This window comes from Lolium perenne, chromosome 6 (genome assembly GCF_019359855.2).
Source record: "Lolium perenne isolate Kyuss_39 chromosome 6, Kyuss_2.0, whole genome shotgun sequence".
NCBI classification, from domain to species: Eukaryota; Viridiplantae; Streptophyta; class Magnoliopsida; order Poales; family Poaceae; genus Lolium; species Lolium perenne.
This window is the reverse complement of record NC_067249.2, coordinates 162,006,533-162,028,146: the sequence shown is the minus strand read 5'-3', so window position 1 is coordinate 162,028,146 and position 21,614 is coordinate 162,006,533. Positions and strand designations below refer to the sequence as shown.

The 21,614-nt window shown below is 47.4% G+C and overlaps 1 protein-coding gene across 1 annotated transcript; it reads right to left on the bottom strand.

Moving 5' to 3' along the window:
- Positions 1-833: 833 nt before the first annotated feature.
- On the bottom strand, positions 834-2,299 carry LOC127307039 (phosphoenolpyruvate carboxylase kinase 1). The gene is made up of 2 exons (XM_051337730.1): positions 1,435-2,299; positions 834-1,324 (listed from the first exon to the last, which is right to left on the bottom strand). Exons 1-2 carry the CDS (start codon positions 2,249-2,251, stop codon positions 1,269-1,271), a joined length of 873 nt encoding a protein of 290 aa, XP_051193690.1. The 5' UTR covers positions 2,252-2,299; the 3' UTR covers positions 834-1,268.
- Between the last annotated feature and the right edge of the window lie 19,315 nt (positions 2,300-21,614).

Sequence of the window (21,614 nt, the reverse complement as noted above, 5' to 3'; positions counted from 1 at the left end):
GCTGCCTGTGAAACCTTATAAATATATTTTTATTGTTATTATATCCCAATACAAGTATACATTATTTTTTTTGGTATTGAAGAAAATATTATGTCTAATTGCCCCACCCTAACGCAAAATCCTAGATTCGCCACTGTCTATAACTACTGTTTACAGACAGCTAAATCACCAGCACTGTACGTGTTGTTGCGAACGTATTTGTTCCGTCTAGAAAGGAGTCAATCCAAGGATAAGCTATCACGTTTGGTCCAACCGCTTATGGTACAAGTCAAGAGCGTGCGAGGCGGAGTCGCCCACGTTGGAGCCACACGACGCCGTACGTCCGTCCACGTTCACCGTAGCCAACTGCGGCGAAGAAAGCGCGGGCGGCGACAGCTGTCCGAGTCGGAATATGCTGGATCCGGCGACGCGAGCGAGGCCGCCGAGCCTGACAAGTCGCTCGACCGAGTGGTGGAACAGAGACAGAAAACCGGGCAAGTTGGACGTCTCTGTCAGCCGGTCATTTTTCCTTTGATTTGGTGCGGAAAACAGTGACAATAATGTGGCAACCTGGAAGAGTTGTACTTGTACACTTGTACACTTGTACTGTAGAGTACTCCGTTTCGTGAGTCTGTTTCTCGTTTCGAAATCGACACTGGAGCTAAAGCCGCATGGAGAAGAAGAAGATTTTGTAGAATTTCGATGATCACTGTCTTTGCATAGGATGACTGAAGAACATTTTGCGCAACTTGGCAACTTCGAGTGCGACTGTTTACCTTTGACGCGATTAGAGAATCACCCGTACGGCGCGGGGCGGCCGAAAGGCGCATGACAAGCTTGAGTTAATTATAAGCGAAGCAAAGCATAAGCTAGGCTAGACTAGCTCATCCTTATTCCAACTTCATTTGTACAAGACGTACATAGGTTCGAATATATACATAGAACCTCCTGATCGATACATCATCACGACTCTTGCAGCAACACAAAGCAACAAAAAGAAAAGGAGAAGGCGCTCTCTAGATAAAGCTAAGAGCAGGGCCTAAACCAGGGGTTAATTAAACACTGCTCTTCCTCTACTAAGATTACTCGATCTACCGCCGTAGCGCGATACTGCAACCGTATCTGCGGTGCGCGGCGTTGTATTTTACAAAAAAAACTGTATTGACAGGGTCGGCCGGTCCGCCGGTGTGTCTCGCCGCCGATATCATTTCTTCTCTACGAACTGTCCAAGATCTCCGACGTCTACTTCGCCTCTGCTCTGAATCTCAGGTCGACTCGGTCGCCGCCGGTCAGGTTGGCTGCTCCATGGCTCGGGATCCTCCGCCGCTCAAGATCCACGGGTGGCCTGCATTACAACGCACAAACAGACAATTAATTCCTGGATGAAAACACAGATATAGTACTGCGAGAACATAAGTTAATTAAAATGAGGCAGGGATTTGCGTGTGTGCTTACGTAGGACTTGCTCGGCGGAGAAGCGCCGCCACTCGTCGCGGCACATCATGCGCCTCATGAGGTCCTTGGCGGCGGGGGACACGCCGGAGAACAGCCTGGGCGGGAACCTCACGCTGCCCCGCATCACCGCCGACAGCACGTCCTTGGCCGTCTCGCCGCCGAACGGGAGCGCGCCGCCGGAGAGCAGCACGTACATCACCACGCCCGCGCTCCACACGTCCGCCTTCTCGCCGTAGTCCTCGCCCGACACCACCTCGGGGGCCACGTAGTGGGGCGTGCCCACCAGGCCCTCCGCGCGTCTCCCGCCCCCGATCCACGCCGCCGACCCGAAGTCCGCGAGGCGCGCGCGCGGGCACACGTCTTCACCATCGTCCTCCACATCGTCGAGGACGATGTTGTCGGGCTTCACGTCGCGGTGTGCCACCCCGCGCCGGTGGCAGAGGGCGAGCGCCTGGGCGACCTGCGCGACGATGTCGGCGGCGACGGGCTCCGGCACGGGCGCGCCGCGGCGGCGGCGGACCCAGTCGAGCAGGTCGGGGCCGGAGCAGAGGTCCATGACGGTGTGGGTCCAGACGTCGTCCTCGTAGACCGCGTGCGTCTGCACGGCGCCCGGGTTCCCGGCGCCGGCGAGCTGGGCCAGCTTCGGCTCCAGCTCCGCCAGCTCCCGGTCGAGGTCGTCGGCCAGGCCGGAGCGGTCCACGGACTTGACGGCAAAGGGCTCGCCGGTGGAGCGCGAGACGCAGCGGCGGACGACGCCGAACCGACCGCGGCCGAGCTCCTGCCCAATCTCGTAGTCCCTGTTTAGGTCTGCACTCATACTTCAGTGATTTTTCCCTGTGAAGTTTCTGGTAAGCCGGAACCCAAGGGAGGGGGCGGTCTATTTAACGACGCGGCACAAGCCTACGGGCTACCGGAATATTCGCATCCTGCCCGTCCGGTCCGCGGCACCGCATTTGCTCTTGTTCCCGTTTTTGCCCTCGAGGTCAGGCCTGTCGTGTGGACAAGAAACCAGGTTAGATTTGTCATATCATAAAAAAAATTGGCGCATATTTTGTTTATACCAATAAAAAAGATAATCAAGTACACAGCACATTATTAGTTCCAAGAAAAAGAAAAAGGAAAGTAAATCTGTATACAAGCATACTATGATAGAATATCACGAGTACAGCTGTGAATACGTCAAACAAGCAGAAATCCTTACAAATATTATAATAGAGCCTAATAAAGAAAGTATTATAGTACCGATACAAAATATGCACTTATACCAGCCAAGCTGTCACCTTCACCGTCGTTGAATGGGAGCCACTCTGACTTAATGACGAGGTTATCTAGTCTAGAACAGTCCGGACCTTCCACAGGTATTTCTGTGTAGCCACTGGCCAGTAGGGCAAATGAATCAATGATGCTTCCCCAATACACAATACTCCACTGGGGTACATACATAATGCAAGCAACTAAGGTTTGAGACTAGTATATGTGTTGTCCAAATACAAAAAAGTTTGGTCGAGGAAAACAGTAAGCCCCATGACCTCATCATCATATCGTTTACATTCATCGAGAAAAGATGCGGATGAAAAAATCTTGAGAGTAGGTCGTACGTACCCTATAATTTAAGAACAATATAGTAAATAAATGTTAAGAGATATTCCTGCAGCCACTTGACGTTAATTAAATGTTAAGATACAAATGGAATCTGATTAGGTTAGCGGAATGACATTGTTGTTGTCTGCTAACAGAAACAATACGTATCTTATCACAACTTGCATCTGCTTGTCTGTCGTGCGCCCATGTTAGGTGGACAGCTCGACGCAGACGGCTTTAATTCGGTGGGCCCTCCCTCCCAGTGGGCGGAGCATTAAATGGCGATAAGCAGATACGCCAATACTACCTGGTGTGTGTGGGCCAGCTGTAACGTCGCTTTGAAGTAACGGCTTTTCGCGAGGGCCTGCGGCCGTTCCGGCGGGGACCCTTTCCGGACGCCCAAAGTACGGCCCGGCGCCACCACCAATCGTGGCGTCCCACATTGGCTCGCGTGACGCGTCTTGGCCAGTGGGATCGTGACGCGTGGGCTCGGTGGGGCCGATGGATCCCGTTCCGACGGTGACGGATCCCTGTGGCTGTGCTTAAACGGGAACGGAATGTTTAAGGAGACGGCGACACGGTTGATACGAACAGGCGGTTATATAAGTCGTGCCGTACGTATACGTGGCCGGCGCAGCGGCCGTCCCGCTTGGTGCCTCCGGTTTTGCTCCGCGTAACGCGCCGGTCCCGCGACGTGTTCGCCGGGGCTCCCACATGCGTCTTTCTCAGCTCTGTGCGCCCGGCCATGTATGTTATACCCCCTCTATACAAGTTTAGCTGCATTTTAAATAAGGCACACCAGTATGTCAAGACGTACTTTGACCATGAAAATTCAGAAAATATTTTTTTATTATATTATATGGAATTAGTATCGTTGAATTTGTATTGTAGAAAACTGTTTAATGATAGTATAAATTTCATACAAATAATTTTTATCTATTTGAACCAATTATTGGTCAAACAAAAGTTCGTAAAACAAGAATGCTTTATTATTTCAAATGGAGGTAGTATTGGGCTTATTAAGAAATGCACTGCGACCAAGGTAATCTCCTATAGGAGTATCTCGTAGTTCTGGAAAATCTCAATGGCTTCCTCCATCCATCGATTTTTTTGGGTGTACATATGGAGCTCTCGAAATGCTGAGTTGCAACGTTAGGCGAGTACCGGTGGGGCTCGGGCAAGTAGGTGTGCGCACATTGATGAGTTTAAAGGACAAGTAGCGTTCAGTCGGAGTCGTTGTTCTTCAAAGCTAGCCAGCGTGGAACGAGACATAGCTTGGGTGTTCTTGTTAGGATAGGCTCCTTTGCGTTGGAGTTGTAATTTCTGTGGTGGCTGTCTTCGGACGAGCACGGGGTGGAGTTCGACCTACGCTCGTTGTGCGCAGCTATGTGTAGTTGTTTTGTAATCAAATTTCTGCTTTCTATAAAGAATAGGTATGCCTTCGACGTACTCTCCAAAAAAAAAAGTTTAAAGGACCGACCTCACCCATGACGCACTGCATTTTGAAGTGAAGAACATTAAAAATGGTGATCATGCTACCTTTAAGCCAATGACGACTATGGGAACATCAGAATCACATCAATATAACCAATGGCGGAACAACAAGTCGGAGTCGGACTCGCGGTGAGACGCCCCGCTTTCTCGGGCCGCCCCATTCAAGGGACAAGGACGGAACTCTAGCCACACAATCCCACCGAGCCATCCTCCCCCTCAAGCTTCCGCGGGCATGCGACGCCGGTGAAGGGGGCAACGGGATCTCACGCCTACCGGCCTGGCGCGTGCTGCTCTATGACGACATTGGCCCGTGCTCCCATGCGACGCCACCGTGCTCTTCTGCTACTCGACCGGAGGGCGAGGCAAGGCTACCGGCGTGACTGGCCCAGCCAGCTCTGGCCAAAAGGGTTTGGTCAGGTTGGTGCTCTCCCCGGTGGTCGATTGCCCCGATCTGGTGGTGTGGTGGAACATATGGGTTAGTTTAGGGTTAGGGTTCCTGATCCGGTGGTCTCGGCAGCTTGACATCATCGTTCTAGGGCGGGCGGCACTCGCGGTCGCGCGACTGGTGCGGGTGTGGTTGTGGTAGCACCGTTCCCTCGCCGCCGCCTCGTCACTTTCTTGGTGGGGCACCGTGCCTATGCTGCGGATGGGGCGGCATGGATAGACCAGTTCGAGATCTTGTAGTTGCGGTTGTCTAGATGTGTGGGGCTAGCTAGTATTAGCGACGTGCTTGACGTAGATGACTGGGCTCTTGGTCACCTTGCCCCCTTGGTCTGGCAGTACTCGTGGTTGTGTTGCCGGAGGTGTTGGCTCTGCTCCCCCTCCGTAGTATCATGGCGGTTGTCGGCTTTTGGTTTTTAGTGGGGTATCGTGCAAGGCCTTAGCCGATGCGGGTGACGACAACGTTCTTGACGCCGTGTTCCTTCTTGGTGGTGTCACCAAATGCCCCTCCTTTCTGGTAGCTGGATCACGCCTCCATGTTCAACTTGCGCGCTTCTCTAGTGGTGCAAGGTTCTCTTCATCGTCCTTAGGCACACCCTTTTCACCTTCTTTGAGCTTGCTGCAGCATTGTTTCCATGGATACTTTTACACGTTGTTCTGCCCGGTTTGGGCGGCCTCCTAGATACCCAAGGGTGGTTTCCCAGGCCGGCGTCATGCCACGAGCGATGCTAGTGATTTCTTCCTTCTGTCATGTATTCAGTGTGTCGTTGGATAAATGTCAAGGTTGTGTGTTTACGGGTGGTGGTTAGGCTAGGGCGTAAGCTATGCAAGGCCTCGGCTGGTGCGGGTAACAACGATGTCCTTGAGCCCTGCTCTCCTCCTTTGAAGCATCTCCATCTATCCCTTGGCCGTCATTGTGTTTCTTTTTTATTTTTGTTGGTGCTATCGTTGTATTCCTGATCAGTTGATGATTTTATTAAATTAAAGTTGGGCTTTCGAGACGTTCAAATATTTCACAGATAATAAATAGCTTGGCCCGTCGATCGATCCATGCGTCAACAAACAAGACCACATGCGTCTGCAGATTCATATAAGTCAATGAAGGAAACAAATAATTGGAGGATTCCATATTTCTGCTTATCACTCACGTCGTCGTGCCTTCATGTCTGCTAGCCCATGTTTCAACGTATCACTTCGACCGGTAGATCAGGTGAGCTCACGCGTGACGCTGCGGTAGTCTCCTTTCCTGCCTTGCTGGCCGTGTGCCACGACCGGCGTATGTGACGCGCTCTCGGGTCTCGTCTAGCCGCCGTGAACAGGTGTATACCAGCTGCACACGAAGAAGTCTGAATTCTGAAACAATTTTACGGATTGACCGTCACGGCACGCCATAGAGACCAGATCCAAATAGAGCAGCCTCGATCTCTTGTGACCGGCCAAAGGCCCGTGTTTCTGATAAGCAACATCTTCCGGTCATGTGTCGCCCATGTTGTGACAAGCAGGTCAACAGATCTTAGGGAGTAATAATGCTGCTGCACGTGCAATCACGTGTGGAACGTTAATGTCCCATGTTAGAGACGGATTTCGTTCGGTTGAATTCATCACTCGATTCCAATTTTTCTCATCGATTCTTTCATAATCGTCAATCAATTCCAGTTACTTTCTTCCTTCTCTTTTAGAATGCACAGTAGTCAGATGTACGCCTCCGTTTTTCTCCGGTACATGCATACACCTGTTCTGACCACTCTCATTGAGATTGGTTCCCGTGGCTGGCCTTCCACGACACCGTTGAGAAGACGAGGGCTCGCTCGGCGCGATCCTATTCTCGTAGGCGGCCCGTATATCTTGGCATCCGACATTGTGTCGATAGCTAGCAACATCGTGGATACATCTCTCTACCGCCAATCCATGATCGCATACTCGTCGCATGTCACCTAACCTCCTAGGGTACGCTTCCCTGGCCATGCATCGTGTGTGACCGTGTGCACGCGGTAGTCTCCACATTCTCCATCTCCGTTCCGCTGGCCATGGCTATGTCAAAACAAGGGCACCGTTGTGCATCGAGGGGACATGGACTAGACATTTGTCTCTAGCGATGCCAAACAGACTGAAAAGGGACCAATTCCGAAGTCGTCGACATTGAACCCTTAAATTGATCAAAATCTTCTAACACCAAACCTGTAACAGACGTACACTTTCTAACTAACTGAGCGTTCATCATTCACTGGAAGCCCTATGTCAGGTGGTCAGGCTGATCATTGTTGATCGACTCTATTCCTCCATCCCCCCTTCCCCTCCACAGTCTTCTTTGTTATCGACAATCTCTGAAACCCTCTTCTCCTCCCAAGCACCTAGATCGACAGCTCTCGCTTCATCGCGGTTTAAGCCCATCGTGTCAATACATTTCTTGATGATACTAGAATTGTTTGTTTGTACACAAGAAAAACACATGCATTTATGGCCAATGTTGTTTCATTCTGAATGTAGATTTTGTAGATCCCAATACAGATTATTTCTGTTCTTCCGCACATAGCACTACAAAGAAGTTGTAACGGCTGCCTGGTCCCGTTCCGACGGTGACGGATCCCTATTTCCCGTTGTTAAACGGGAGCGGACTGTTTAAGGAGACGGCGAGATGGTTGATACGAACGGGCGGTTATATAAGGTGTGCCGTACGTATACGTGGCCGGCGCAGCGGCCGTCCCGGCGTGGTGCCTCCGGTTGTGCTCCGCGTAGCGCGCCGGTCCCGCGACGTGTTCGCCGGGGCTCCCACATGCGTCTTTTCCAATGCTCTACTCCCTCCGTCCACAAATAAGTGTATGTGCGAGATTTTCAAGATACATTATGAAGTGAAGTAAAAAATGCATTGGGAAGATGCATCTCCTCTCTTTAATTAGTTCACCTCCAATGAGTTAAGTGTTTGTAAAAAACAAGGAAAACATATGCTAAATATTATTGGGTTTGATTTCCGTCCGATGAGGAAGAAGCAATTAAAATGCATTAGAAATATAGAAGTACACTCTTTTGTGGACAAAGTTTAGGGGCTAGATGTCCACTTATTTGTGGACGGAGGGAGTATGCCCGGCAGTGTATTCTCTTCGGCCCACATATTGTATAGTACTCCCTCCATTCCACGAAATATACCGAAAATTTAGATAAATTTTGACATATCTATCGGAGGGAGTATTTAGCATCTAGATAGGTTTAAATGTAGACAAACTTTTGACGTTGATATACTTAATTTTTTTAAAAGGATTGAGTACTTCACACTGTACATCGAAGCTCTTTTTTTTTTACATGTATATGGTAGCTTCGAAAGTGCACGATGGGCCTCCCTCCGTCCAACTAGTCTTTTTTGAGCATCTCCACTCGCACTCTGTACCGCCGCGTTTGGCGAAAAAAGCCGGTTTTTGGCCCGTACGGGGAACACCGAAGTGGATCGATGTGGTTATGCGGAGGTACCAACGTCCAAACTTATGATCATTCGTACACAATTTTTGATATACTAAAACAACAAATGATCACTGCAATAATTTATTACAAGTTCAAGAAAGCACACAAATAATTTAACAAGTTTGAATCAAAATGGCAAATAGATAAATAAACTAGGAGGCTCATTTGAACCTTCATAAATGCCCGATCAGATCATCTTGCAGTTGATTTCTAGTAGAGGCAAATGACGCATAGATGTGATTGCGGCGGCAATCTGGGGTGGCTGACCCTCGCAATGTATCCTCATAGCCCTCTAAGGACCTAAAGGTCTCCCGAGGGGAGATGTTCTTAGCCTACGCGTTGAACCTCCCGGAATGCTATGTTAGGGTAAAGATTGGCTAGCACCAAGGGGAGGCGGTCGGGCAAATGGCTGTGCGCACGTTATCACAAAACAGTATGCACGAGTATATCGTTTTTTTATGAAATACAATACAATCGTAAACCGCTCAAACATACGTGCATGCACTCAGATCGTTGATTTTTTTTTTTGAGAAGAAGATCGTTGATTATTACTATGACTCACGTCATGCATGACGCACTGTGTTTTGCAATCAAGTAATGCTACACCATATGAGCGATGGTCCTGCTACCTTAGGCTGCTCATAGTGGGGAGTAACTTAGACTAGTAACATATGCCATGTTACTAGTCTAGATTACTACCTTTATAGTGGGTAGTAACTTATATGTGGTGTCATGCATTGTGTCATTTATTATATTGTAGACTCATTTTGCCTTGGGGTGTGTGATGTTATGGTAACATAGCTAGTTACCACCACACTCTTTCTTCATTTATTCGCATGCCATGTCACCAAAATGTCTTGAGATGTGTGATGTTACTAGCTATGTTACTCCCACTATGAGTAGTCTTAAAGCTAACGATGAGTATGTGAACGCAAAAGCACATCATTTGTATCGCATAGTCGTGGTTCAGTGTACTATGCATGGTCGGTGGAAACTTTACAGATTTGGTAGCTTGGCCGGCAGGTCGATCCGCCATCTGCGCCTGAAACAAGAACGGCGCATGTGCATGCAGATTCAGAAGTCAAGGAATGAATTTTTTTTTTTTCGTTTCTTGGAGAGATTCCATATTAGTTTCTGCTTATCACTCATCATTATTTGCACGTCGCCGTACGTGCCTTCATGCCTGATACTAGTACTCGCTGCTAGCCCCATGTTTCAACGTATCGCTTTGACAGGCAGCTCGATCAGCTGACCTCACACGTGACGTACGCCGCGCTAGTCTCCCCTCCTTCCACGACCGGCAGTGCCGCAGTGGCTGTCCCGTATCAGCAAGCCGCACATGCCGATATCTGAAAACCATTTCGGAAACTTGCATCAGATCAAGTAGAATAGAGTCCAATCAGCTGACTATAAGACATTAAGTAATATATTTTAGATGAGTTGGAGGAGAGAGAAGAGGAGAGAGAAGAGAGGTGAAATTTCTTATCTGATAATGAAATTTCTCTTGGCGTCTTTCTAGGCTGACTTTATGAGAGTGAAAGGTGGGTCATATGTTAGTAAAATGCTTCATTCTTATAGCCAACTATTATACATGTTAGTTATATAAGATAACTACAAATGATATGGCATCTTGTTATAGCCCGCAGTTGGCTATACAATTGAAATTGCTCTTAGGCTTGACCATTACGGCACGCGTACCGAGGAAGAGAATCAGGCACGTAATAAATGACGATCGCTGAATTTTCGAGATTCCGACGATGGTCGTTGCTTCTTTCGAGAACATGCAGATCCGAATAACGGAATAGCGATCACTGTTCCAACGGCTTGACTGGGACGCATGCTTTTGGAAACGTTGCAAGGCATATTGGTGGATCAAATTAAGCATCTCCTTGCTTGACGAGTGACTTGTAGCCTCTCACAGTTTAAGCCGAAGAAGCAAACGACCAGTTACCTGTTCGTGGAAGCATGATAAGGAGGGTTAAGGGTAACCAGGCTTTTCTGATAAGCAACTTGTTCCCATCATTTGTCTCCCATGTTGTCTCAAGCGAATCAAAAATTTCTTACGGAAGAATGCATGCTGGCGCATGCGCAATCACGTGGTCCCATGTCTGAACATCTCCAGCCGCGTCCCTCAAACCGTCCCTAAAGGGATTTGTTCCGAGCCGGACCAAAAAACCGTTTCAGCCGCGTCCCCCAAAGTCCATTTTTGTCCGGCGCTGCCCGATACGGTGTCCGGCGCCCCGAGCCCGTCCCCGTCCCACAGGGGACGCTCCGGGGACGCTGGACACACCGAAAAGCGAGGCGAACCGACGCGGGCCCGACGCGTCAGCGGCTCGGAAGCCTAAAACCCCGTCGTCTACCTTTGGTCAAACGACGTTAATGGATTCCCTGTTTTCTCAGGCGACGCAAGGACGCGTCTCGTCGTGCATGGCCGCGTGGCCGTCTGCGCCGGCGTTATTGCGTGCAATCACACGCTGCCGCCGCTGTTTAAAGACGCCCTGCAGTTCTCACCGCTCACAAACCATCTCGTCGCCGCCACCTCCCCCCTCCCAGATCTTCTCCTCGCCGCTCCAAAAAATGTCGAGCTCGTCCTCCCGCAAGATCGCCGCGGCGAACGGCGTCGTCCGCGGAAGCCTCACCGTGCCGGAGGCGTGGGCGCTGTACAACGCCCGGTATCCCGCCGGACATGCGGCTACCAAGCAGCGGTGGCTGGAAGATGGCCGTGAACGGCATTGGCGTTCCGCCGTCGCCGAAGCCGCGCACGGACCAATGGAGGGACACCATCAAGGCCCGTCGGGCTCAACTCACCGCCGAGGAGCGGTTGGATTCGACGTGGGCGGCCAACAACAACGACGCCTGGTGGACGACATACTTCAAGGCGAAGTACGACGTCGAGATGCACATCACCGACGGGCTCGTCGGCGGCCCCAACAGCTAGAACATGGACGGCGGCGCCCTGTTCTGGGGCGTTCCGGGGCGCACCCTCGAGAACGTCATCTGCGGCATTCGCAACGGCGCTCCAAGGTTGGAAATGCCATCGTCACCGCCGCCGTCTCCTCAATGGCAGCCGAGGAGGACGACGTACTCGTCCTCCTCGCACTCTTCTTCCTCAGGACCGGCGCGATCGACGCCGTCCTCGTCGTATCGGTCGGCTCCCTACACCGTCCCCAAATGGGAGGTGAAGGAGGAGCCGGCGACGCCCATCAACACGAGGCGTGGTGGCAGCGGCAGCCGGTGGTAGCAAGGGAGGCGTGGCGGTGCCCTCCTCATCCCGAAGCCGGAGGTGAATGACGTGGGCTTTACCCTTCGGGTAACCGACATTGCCCTATCCTGTATGATCTAGTAGGAGGCCCATGAAGGCACTGGAAGGAAGGGCGGGCCACTTGGATGGCGCACCAGAAGATTCCTTGGCGGGCAAGACAAGGAAGCAGCCGAACAAGGAAAGTTTAGATTTAAAAACTACTGTAAACCTAGTCGTACTCGGTTAGACCTCTTGAGACCTTCCCCCCCTATATAAAGGCCAGGAGAGGGGCTGCCGAGGGACACAATCAATCTTAGCAATCTTAGCCACCAAAAGTCTAGAGCTAGGTCGCCGTAGCGCTTAGCCTCTCAACGAGATCTCAACCGAACTATTCGGCACCCCATTGTAACCCAATATCTTCATAATCAAGATCAGACAGGCAGGACGTAAGGGTTTTACCTCATCGAGGGCCCCGAACTTGGGTAAATCGCTCTCCCCGCTTGTCTGTAAACCGATGCCTCGTGCCAGCTTACAGGATTCCATCAACCCTAAGCCCCAATCGGAGGGCATTGCCGAGGAGTACCCTCGACAATTGGCGTCGTCTGTGGGAACCCTGTCGGCACAAGATCGGTCATCGGCAGAACCAGTCGTGTCATCAGCAGCTTCATCGACACCATCATCGCCAAATCTGGGAAGCCCGATTCGCTTCGGCTCCTACGAATTCACCCCGCACAGCGACTCGTCTCGCTCGACCTTTTCCGATCTACAAGGAAACATGGAGATGACCTTCGGCAGCGTCCACTACAACGTCAACTCGAAAGGAGTCCTTCGGCTGCTGGAACCACCCACCTCCGGATCGACGGGTCCAAGCACGTCGTCATCAGTCGACCTTTCGGCTGGTCTGACAGGCTCAACGAGCTCGCCCGCGCCATCGACTCCTCGTTCGACGTCTTCTATGTCGGTTGGATCCGACAGTCCCACATCTTCGGAGATGACTTCATACTACTGCCTGAACTGCGACACCAGGCACGGGCTAGGATCAAGCGACACACCGTTCATCTGCAATGCCCAGTACTCATCGGGAGAGGACAATGTCGACAGCATCGTCCGAAGTGTCACCCGAGGAACAGCGCACCACCAGGTTTATGTTGCCAACAACACGAGGAACAGGGGAGACGGAGATCGCACCCCCCGTTCCAGCAGGCGAGCAAGTTTTGAAAACAGTGCCAGTAACAACAACAACGATTACACCATCGCAGAGGAGGAGTGGGCAGCAGCCAAGGCAGCCGTTCTTAACAACACGCCGCTCCCTGCAGGGACCACGGTTGGCACCCTCAACGCTTACCGCTCCATATTGGAGAAAAACCGGGAACGACTATCCAAAGAACAAGCCACCCTCGAGAGACGCCTATCCGCGGCAGACCGATCCAGTGAACGACGAAGAGCCTTGCAAAGAAGCGCCTCTTGAAGCACTGAAGGGGCAGGCAAGCACCGATCAAGATTATCCAGGCTCTCGTAAGACGACGCCAGGGAAATAACGTCGAATCTGACCAAGTCCTTTATGACCACGGACACCGCAAGCATGTGATACGTCTCCAACGTATCTATACTTTCTGATGTTCCATGCTTGTTTTATGACAATACCTACATGTTTTGCTCACACTTTATAATGTTTTTATGCGTTTTCCGGAACTAACCTATTAACAAGATGCCGAAGTGCCAGTTCCTGTTTTCTGCTATTTTTGGTTCCAGAAAGGCTGTTCGGGCAATATTCTCGGAATTCGACGAAACGAAGACCAAACATCATAATTCACCGAGACGGACCAGGACACCGAAGGGGAGACGGAGAGGAGGCCCAGGGCCCCCACACCATAGGGCCCCGCGGGCAAGCCCCTGGTCGCGCCGGCCTATGGGGAGGTGATGACCCACAAGTATAGGGGATCGCAGCAGTCTTCGAGGGTAGTATAACCCAAATTTATTGATTCGACACAAGGGGAGGTAAAGAATACTTATAAGCCTTAACAACTGAGTTGTCAATTCAGCTGCACCTGGAAAAGCACTAGCAACAGGGGTGATGTGAAAGTAACTTGATAATATGAGAGCAGTAGTAACTTGATAACACGTGCAGTAATAGCAATATGAGAGCAATGGCACCATAAGATAGTTGATACTACTTCCAATGACATATAGAACGAGTATATAATGATGAGAGATGGACCGGGGTTCCCAGCGATCTACACTAGTGGTAACTCTCCAATAAGTGACAAGTGTTGGGTGAACAAATTACAGTTGGGCAATTGATAGGACTCAAAGCATTAAGATAGAACATCCAGATTATTAATTATGTAGGCATGTTTTCCGTATATAGTCGTACGTGCTCGCAATGAGAAACTTGCACAACATCTTTTGTCCTACCAGCCGGTGGCAGCCGGGCCTCAAGGGAAACTACTGGATATTAAGGTACTCCTTTTAATAGAGTACCGGAGCAAAGCATTAACACTCCGTGAAAACATGTGTCCCTCACATCACCGCCATCCCCTCCGGTTGTCCCGATTCTTGTCACTTCGGGGCCTTTGGTTCCGGACAGTGACATGTGCATACAACTTGTAGATACAATCTAAGCAATAAGTATAGAGCTCAAATCTAAGATCATGCCACTCGGGCCCTAGTGACAAGCATTAAGCATAACAAGATTGCAGCAACAATAACTTCACAAACTTTATAGATAGACTAATCATAATGTATCATCCATCGGATCCCAACAAACACAACACCGATTACATCAGATGAATCTCAATCATGTAAGGCAGCTCATGAGACCATTGTATTGAAGTACATGGGGGAGAGTATACCGACATAGCTACTGCTAGAACCCGTAGTCCATGGGGGAACTACTCACGGAGCATGGCGGAGGCGGTGGCGTTGATGGAGATGGCTTCCGGGGGCACTTCCCCGTTCCGGCAGGGTGCCGGAACAGAGAGTTCTGTCCCCCGAATTGGAGTTTCGCGACGGTGGCGGCGCCCCTGGAGTCTTTCTGGAGTTTCGTCAATTGGTACCGTGTTTTTAGGTCGAAAGGGATTTTATAGGCGAAGAGGCGGCGCAGGGGGGCACCTGGGGGCGCCTCACCCTAGGCTGGCGCCGGCCCAGGCTTGGCCACGCCGCCATAGGGTGTGGTGGCCCTCTGGCCCCTCTCCGACTCTTCTTCGGTGTTCTGGAGCCTTCCGGGAAAAATAGGAGGTTTGACGTTGATTTCGTCCAATTCCGAGAATATTGCCCGAACAGCCTTTCTGGAACCAAAAACAGCAGAAAACAGGAACTGGCACTGTGGTATCTCGTTAATAGGTTAGTTCCGGAAAATGCATGAAATCATCATAAAGTGCAAGCAAAACATGTAAGTATTGTCATAAAACAAGCATGGAGCAGCCAGAAATTATGGATACGTCGGGGACGTATCAGCATCCCAAGCTTAGTTCCTGCTCGTCCCGAGCAGGTAAACGATAAAAAGAATAATTTCTGTAGTGACATGCTACTTACATAACCTTGATCATACTATTACAAAGCATATGAAATGAATGAAGTGACTCAAGGCAATGATCTATAGTTGCTAACAAGTAGATAACATATAGCAAAACTTTTCATGAATAGTACTTTCAAGACAAGCATCAAAAGTCTTGCACAAGAGTTAACTCATAAAGCAATAGATTCAAAGTAAAGGCATCGAAGCAACACAAAGGAAGATATAAGTTTCAGCGGTTGCTTTCAACTTCCAACATGTATATCTCATGGATATTGTCAACATAGAGTAATATGATGAATACAAATATACAAGTATGTAAGAATCAATGCACAGTTGACACAAGTGTTTGCTTCTAAGGTGGAAGGAAGTAGGTAAACTGACTCAACATAAAGTAAAAGAATGGTCCTTCAAAGAGGAAAGCATCGATTGCTATATTTGTGCTAGAGCTTTGGTTTTGAAAACATAAAGAGAGCATAAAAGTAAAATTTTGAGAGGTGTTTGTTGTTGTCAACGAATGGTAGTGGGCACTCTAACCCCCTTGCCAGACAAACCTTCAAAGAGCGGCTCCCATTTTATTTTATTTTTGGGTGGCACTCCTTCCAACCTTTCTTTCATAAACCATGGCTAACCGAATCCTCGGGTGCCTGCCAACAATCTCATACCATGAAGGAGTGCCTTTTTATTTTAGTTTTATTATGATGACACTCCCCCCAACCTTTGCTTACACAAGCCATGGCTAACCGAATCCTTCGGGTGCCGTCCAACAATCACATACCATGGAGGAGTATCTATTTAGTTTAATTAATTTGGGACTGGGAATCCCATTGCCAGCTCTTTTTGCAAAATTATTGGATAAGCGGATGAAGCCACTAGTCCATTGGTGAAAGTTGCCCAACAAGAATGAAAGATAAACACCACATACTTCCTCATGAGCTATAAAACATTGACACAAATCAGAGGTGCATTTTGAATTGTTTAAAGGTAGCACTCAAGCAATTTACTTTGGAATGGCAGGAAATACCACATAGTAGGTAGGTATGGTGGACACAAATGGCATAGTGATTGGCTCAAGTATTTTGGATGCATGAGAAGTATTCCCTCTCGATACAAGGTTTAGGCTAGCAAGGTTGTTTGAAGCAAACACAAGCATGAACCGGTACAACAAAACTTACATAAGAACATATCGCAAGCATTATAATACTCTACACTGTCTTCCTTGTTGCTCAAACACTTTACCAGAAAATATCTAGACCTTAAGAGAGATCAATTATGCAAACCAATTTTAACAAGCTTTACGGTAGTTCTCCACTAATAGGTTTAAACTACATGCAAAAACTTATGATCTACTTGAGAGCTCAAAACAATTGCCAAGTGTCAAATTATCCAAGACATGTGAGGCATTTTCTGTTTCCAACCAAATAAGAATAAGTGATGTAGCTTCCAACTTTTATCATTGAACATTAAAAGTAAAACGAAGAACAAGTGTTCATATGAAAAAGCGGAGCGTGTCTCTCTCCCAAACAATGAATGCTAGGATCCTTCTTTATTGAAACAAAAATAAAAATAAAAACACACAGACGCTCCAAGTAAAGCACATATGATGTGACCGAATAAAAATATAGTTTCAGGGGAGGAACCTGATAAGTTGATGAAGAAGGGGATGCCTTAGGCATCCCCAAGCTTAGACGCTTGAGTCTTCTTGAAATATGCAGGGATGAACCACGGGGCATCCCCAAGCTTAGACTTTTCACTCTTCTTGATCATATATCATCCTCCTCTCTTGACCCTTGAAAACTTCCTTCACAACAAACTTCTCATAAACTTCATTAGAGGGGTTAGTACTCAAAAAATTTGAATCCACCTTGGTCCTGTAGTGGCACATTGCAAGAACTCAATAAAACATTAGCTACAGCTCTCTATGTCTAGAAAAGCTCGCTTAAAGTCCACAAGAGACAATGCAAAAAACAGAGACAGAATCTGCCAAAACAGAACAGCCAGTAAAGACGAATTTTAATAAAATACTTCCGTTGCTCAAATCAGAAAACTCAAAACTAATGAAAGTTGCGTACATATCTGAGGAACACGCACGTAAATTGGCATATTTTTCTGATTTTTCTACAGAGAAAACAGCCCAGATTCGTGACAGATAGTAATCTGTTTCTGCGCAGAAATCCAAATCTAGTATCAACCTTCGATTAGAGGCTTCACTTGGCACAACAAAACACAAAACTAAGATAAGGAGAGGTTGCTACAGTAGTAAACAACTTCCAAGACACAAATATAAAATAAAGTACTGTAGCAAAATAACACATGGGTTATCTCCCAAGAAGTTGCTTTCTTTATAGCCATTAAGATGGGCTCAGCAGTTTTAATGATGCACTCGCAAGAAATAGAATTGGAAGCAAAAGAGAGCATCAAGAAGCAAATTCAAAACACATTTAAGTCTAACATGCTTCCTATGCATAGGAATCTTGTACACAAATAAATTCATGAAGAACAAAGTGACAAGCATAAGAAGATAAAACAAGAGTAGCTTCAAAATTTTAAGCATATAGAGAGGTGTATTAGTACCATGCAAATTTCTACAACCATATTTTCCTCTCTCATAATAATTTTCAGTAGCTTCATGAACAAACTCAACAATATAGCTATCACATGCAGCATACTTTTCATGATCCTTAAACATATAATTTTTATCAAGTTCAAGAATAGTGGAATTAAAACTTTCAAACTTACTTTTATTAATAATATAACAAGGTAGTTGATCAATCTCAAGAGATATGGGACTCATAGAATAAGTCAAGGACTCTCCAGTCCCATTTTCATTAGTAGTACAATTAATAGTATCAAGTAACATAGGACCATCATCTAGAGCTTTATCATAAACATTTGCTAAGCAAAATTCTTTAGTACCATGCATTTCGACATCAGGCAAAAACAAAGCATTATCATAAGATTTATCAAAGTAGCATGGATTATCATATATAACAGTAGCATAATTATTCTCACAAGTTTTACTCATAGATAATATTTCAAGAGAATCCACAGGAACATAACATTCAACCTCTTCCGGTAAGCATGGAGGACAATCAAATAGTGTAAGAGATAAAGAGTTACTCTCATTAGAAGGTTGGCATGGGTAGCTAATCCATTCTTCCTCCTTTTGTTCGTCGCTCTCCTCTTCTTTTTCATCCAATGAGCTTTCAGGTTCATCAATTTCCTCCTCTTTTTCATCCAATGAGCTTTGAGGTTCATCAGTTTCTTCTTCCACCGGTTCCTGCAAATTATGAGTGCATTCTTGTGCATTAATGTGTCTCTCTTTATAATCAAGGATATAAGGATTCCTACTGTAGTATTCTATGCAAGAATTAAGGATAGTAGAGACATAATCTTTAAGGTCCTTACAAATAGCACAAGTTTCATAATTCTCAACCATGAAGGATTCTATCTCGGAGGCTCCCATAAATAAGACAAATTGTTCTACCTCTTCGAACCCATAATGAATATAGCAATTCCGATTATAGTTCTTAATTAAAAATTCCTTACTAAAGCCACATTGAAATTTAAGATGTTTAGTGTCCTCTTTAGAGCAACAGTTTATATCATGGCGTCTAAGCAAGATTCTAGCCATTGTATTCAATTTTTCTATCATAGCACTCATTATTTTACCAGTTCTTGATTCTCTATAATTATTATAACATTCTATAAGCTCCAAGTAGGTTGTAGGTTCTCCCATAACAGCAGTTTTTAATTTTTAGATTTTTCAAATTTTTATGGATTTTTGGGTATATGAGGAAAATAAAACAAGACAAAAAGAAACTAAGCAAAGTAATACTAGACAGAAATAAACTAAGCACAAATAAACTAGACAAAAGTAAACTAAGCAAAACAAAATAAAACAAAATAAAAACAGAGAGAGAGGTAGAGTGTACTCCCCAGGTGAACTTATGAGTAGAGCTATGCCTCCCCGGCAACGGCGCCAGAAAACAGTCTTGATGACCCACATGTATAGGGGATCGCAGCAGTCTTCGAGGGTAGTATAACCCAAATTTATTGATTCGACACAAGGGGAGGTAAAGAATACTTATAAGCCTTAACAACTGAGTTGTCCATTCAGCTGCACCTGGAAAAGCACTAGCAACAGGGGTGATGTGAAAGTAACAGTAATATGAGAGCAGTAATGATAACACAGCAGCGATAATAGCAAGATGAGAGCAATGGCACCAGAAGAGAGTTGATACTACTTCCAATGACATATAGAACGAGTATATAATGATGAGAGATGGACCGGGGTTCCCAGCGATCTACACTAGTGGTAACTCTCCAATAAGTGACAAGTGTTGGGTGAACAAATTACAGTTGGGCAATTGATAGGAATCAAAGCATTAAGATAGAACATCCAGATTATTAATTATGTAGGCATGTTTTCCGTATATAGTCGTACGTGCTCGCAATGAGAAACTTGCACAACATCTTTTGTCCTACCAGCCGGTGGCAGCCGGGCCTCAAGGGAAACTACTGGATATTAAGGTACTCCTTTTAATAGAGTACCGGAGCAAAGCATTAACACTTCGTGAAAACATGTGTCCCTCACATCACCGCCATCCCCTCCGGTTGTCCCGATTCTTGTCACTTCGGGGCCTTTGGTTCCGGACAGTGACATGTGCATACAACTTGTAGATACAATCTAAGCAATAAGTATAGAGCTCAAATCTAAGATCATGCCACTCGGGCCCTAGTGACAAGCATTAAGCATAACAAGATTGCAGCAACAATAACTTCACAAACTTTATAGATAGACTAATCATAATGTATCATCCATCGGATCCCAACAAACACAACACCGATTACATCAGATGAATCTCAATCATGTAAGGCAGCTCATGAGACCATTGTATTGAAGTACATGGGGGAGAGTATACCGACATAGCTACTGCTAGAACCCGTAGTCCATGGGGAACTACTCACGGAGCATGGCGGAGGCGGTGGCGTTGATGGAGATGGCTTCCGGGGGCACTTCCCCGTTCCGGAGGGTGCCGGAACAGAGAGTTCTGTCCCCCGAATTGGAGTTTCGCGACGGTGGCGGCGCCCCTGGAGTCTTTCTGGAGTTTCGTCAATTGGTACCGTGTTTTTAGGTCGAAAGGGATTTTATAGGCGAAGAGGCGGCGCAGGGGGGCACCTGGGGGCGCCTCACCCTAGGCTGGCGCGGGCCCAGGCTTGGCCGCGCCGCCATAGGGTGTGGTGGCCCTCTGGCCCCTCTCCGACTCTTCTTCGGTGTTCTGGAGCCTTCCGGGAAAAATAGGAGGTTTGGCGTTGATTTCGTCCAATTCCGAGAATATTGCCCGAACAGCCTTTCTGGAACCAAAAACAGCAGAAAACAGGAACTGGCACTGTGGTATCTCGTTAATAGGTTAGTTCCGGAAAATGCATGAAATCATCATAAAGTGCAAGCAAAACATGTAAGTATTGTCATAAAACAAGCATGGAACGACAGAAATTATGGATACGTCGGGGACGTATCAGGAGGGCGCCCTGGTGCCCCTCCTGCGCCGCCTCTTTGCCTATAAGACCCCTTTCGACCTAAAAACGCGATACCGATTGACGAAACTCCAGAAAGTCTCCAGGGGCGCCGCCGCCATTGCGAAACTCCAATTCGGGGGACAGAAGTCTCTGTTCCGGCACCCTGCCGGGACGGGGAAGTGCCCCCGGAAACCATCTCCATCGACGCCACCGCCTCCATCATGCTCCGTGAGTAGTTCCCCCATGGACTACGGGTTCTAGCAGTAGCTAGTTGGTACTCTCTCTTCCATGTACTTCAATACAATGATCTCATGAGCTGCCTTACATGATTGAGATCCATCTGATGTAATCGGTGTTGTGTTTGTTGGGATCCGATGGATGATACATTATGATTAGTCTATCTATAAAGTTTGTGAAGTTATTGTTGCTGCAATCTTGTTATGCTTAATGCTTGTCACTAGGGCCCGAGTGGCATGATCTTAGATTTAAGCTCTATAATTATTGCTTAGATTGTATCTACAAGTTGTTTGCACATATTGCTGTCCGGAACCCGAGGCCCCAAAGTGATAGAAATTGGGACAACCGGAGGGGAAGGCTGTGATATGAGGATCACATGTTTTCACCAAGTGTTAATGCTTTGCTCCGGTGCTCTATTAAAAGGAGTACCTTAATAGCCAGTAGATTCCCTTGAGGCCCGGCTGCCACCGGCTGGTAGGACAAAAGATGTTGTGCAAATTTCTCATTGCGAGCACGTATGACTATATATGGAAAACATGCCTACATGATTAATAATATTGATGTTCTGTCTTAATTCTTTCAATCCTATCAATTGCACAACTGTAATTTGTTCACCCAACACTTGTCACTTGTTATTGGAGAGTTACCACCAGTGTAGATCGCTGGGAACCCCGGTCCATCTCTCATCATCATATA

What these genes read in the sequence shown, in the direction of transcription:
- LOC127307039 (XM_051337730.1), bottom strand. Translation starts at nt 2,251, where the DNA reads ATGAGTGCAGACCTAAACAGGGACTACGAGATTGGGCAGGAGCTCGGC. An exon ending in CTCCGCCGAGCAAGTCCTAC is followed by an intron (nt 1,325 to 1,434) that starts GTAAGCACACAC and finishes GTTGTAATGCAG; the next exon opens with GCCACCCGTGGATCTTGAGC.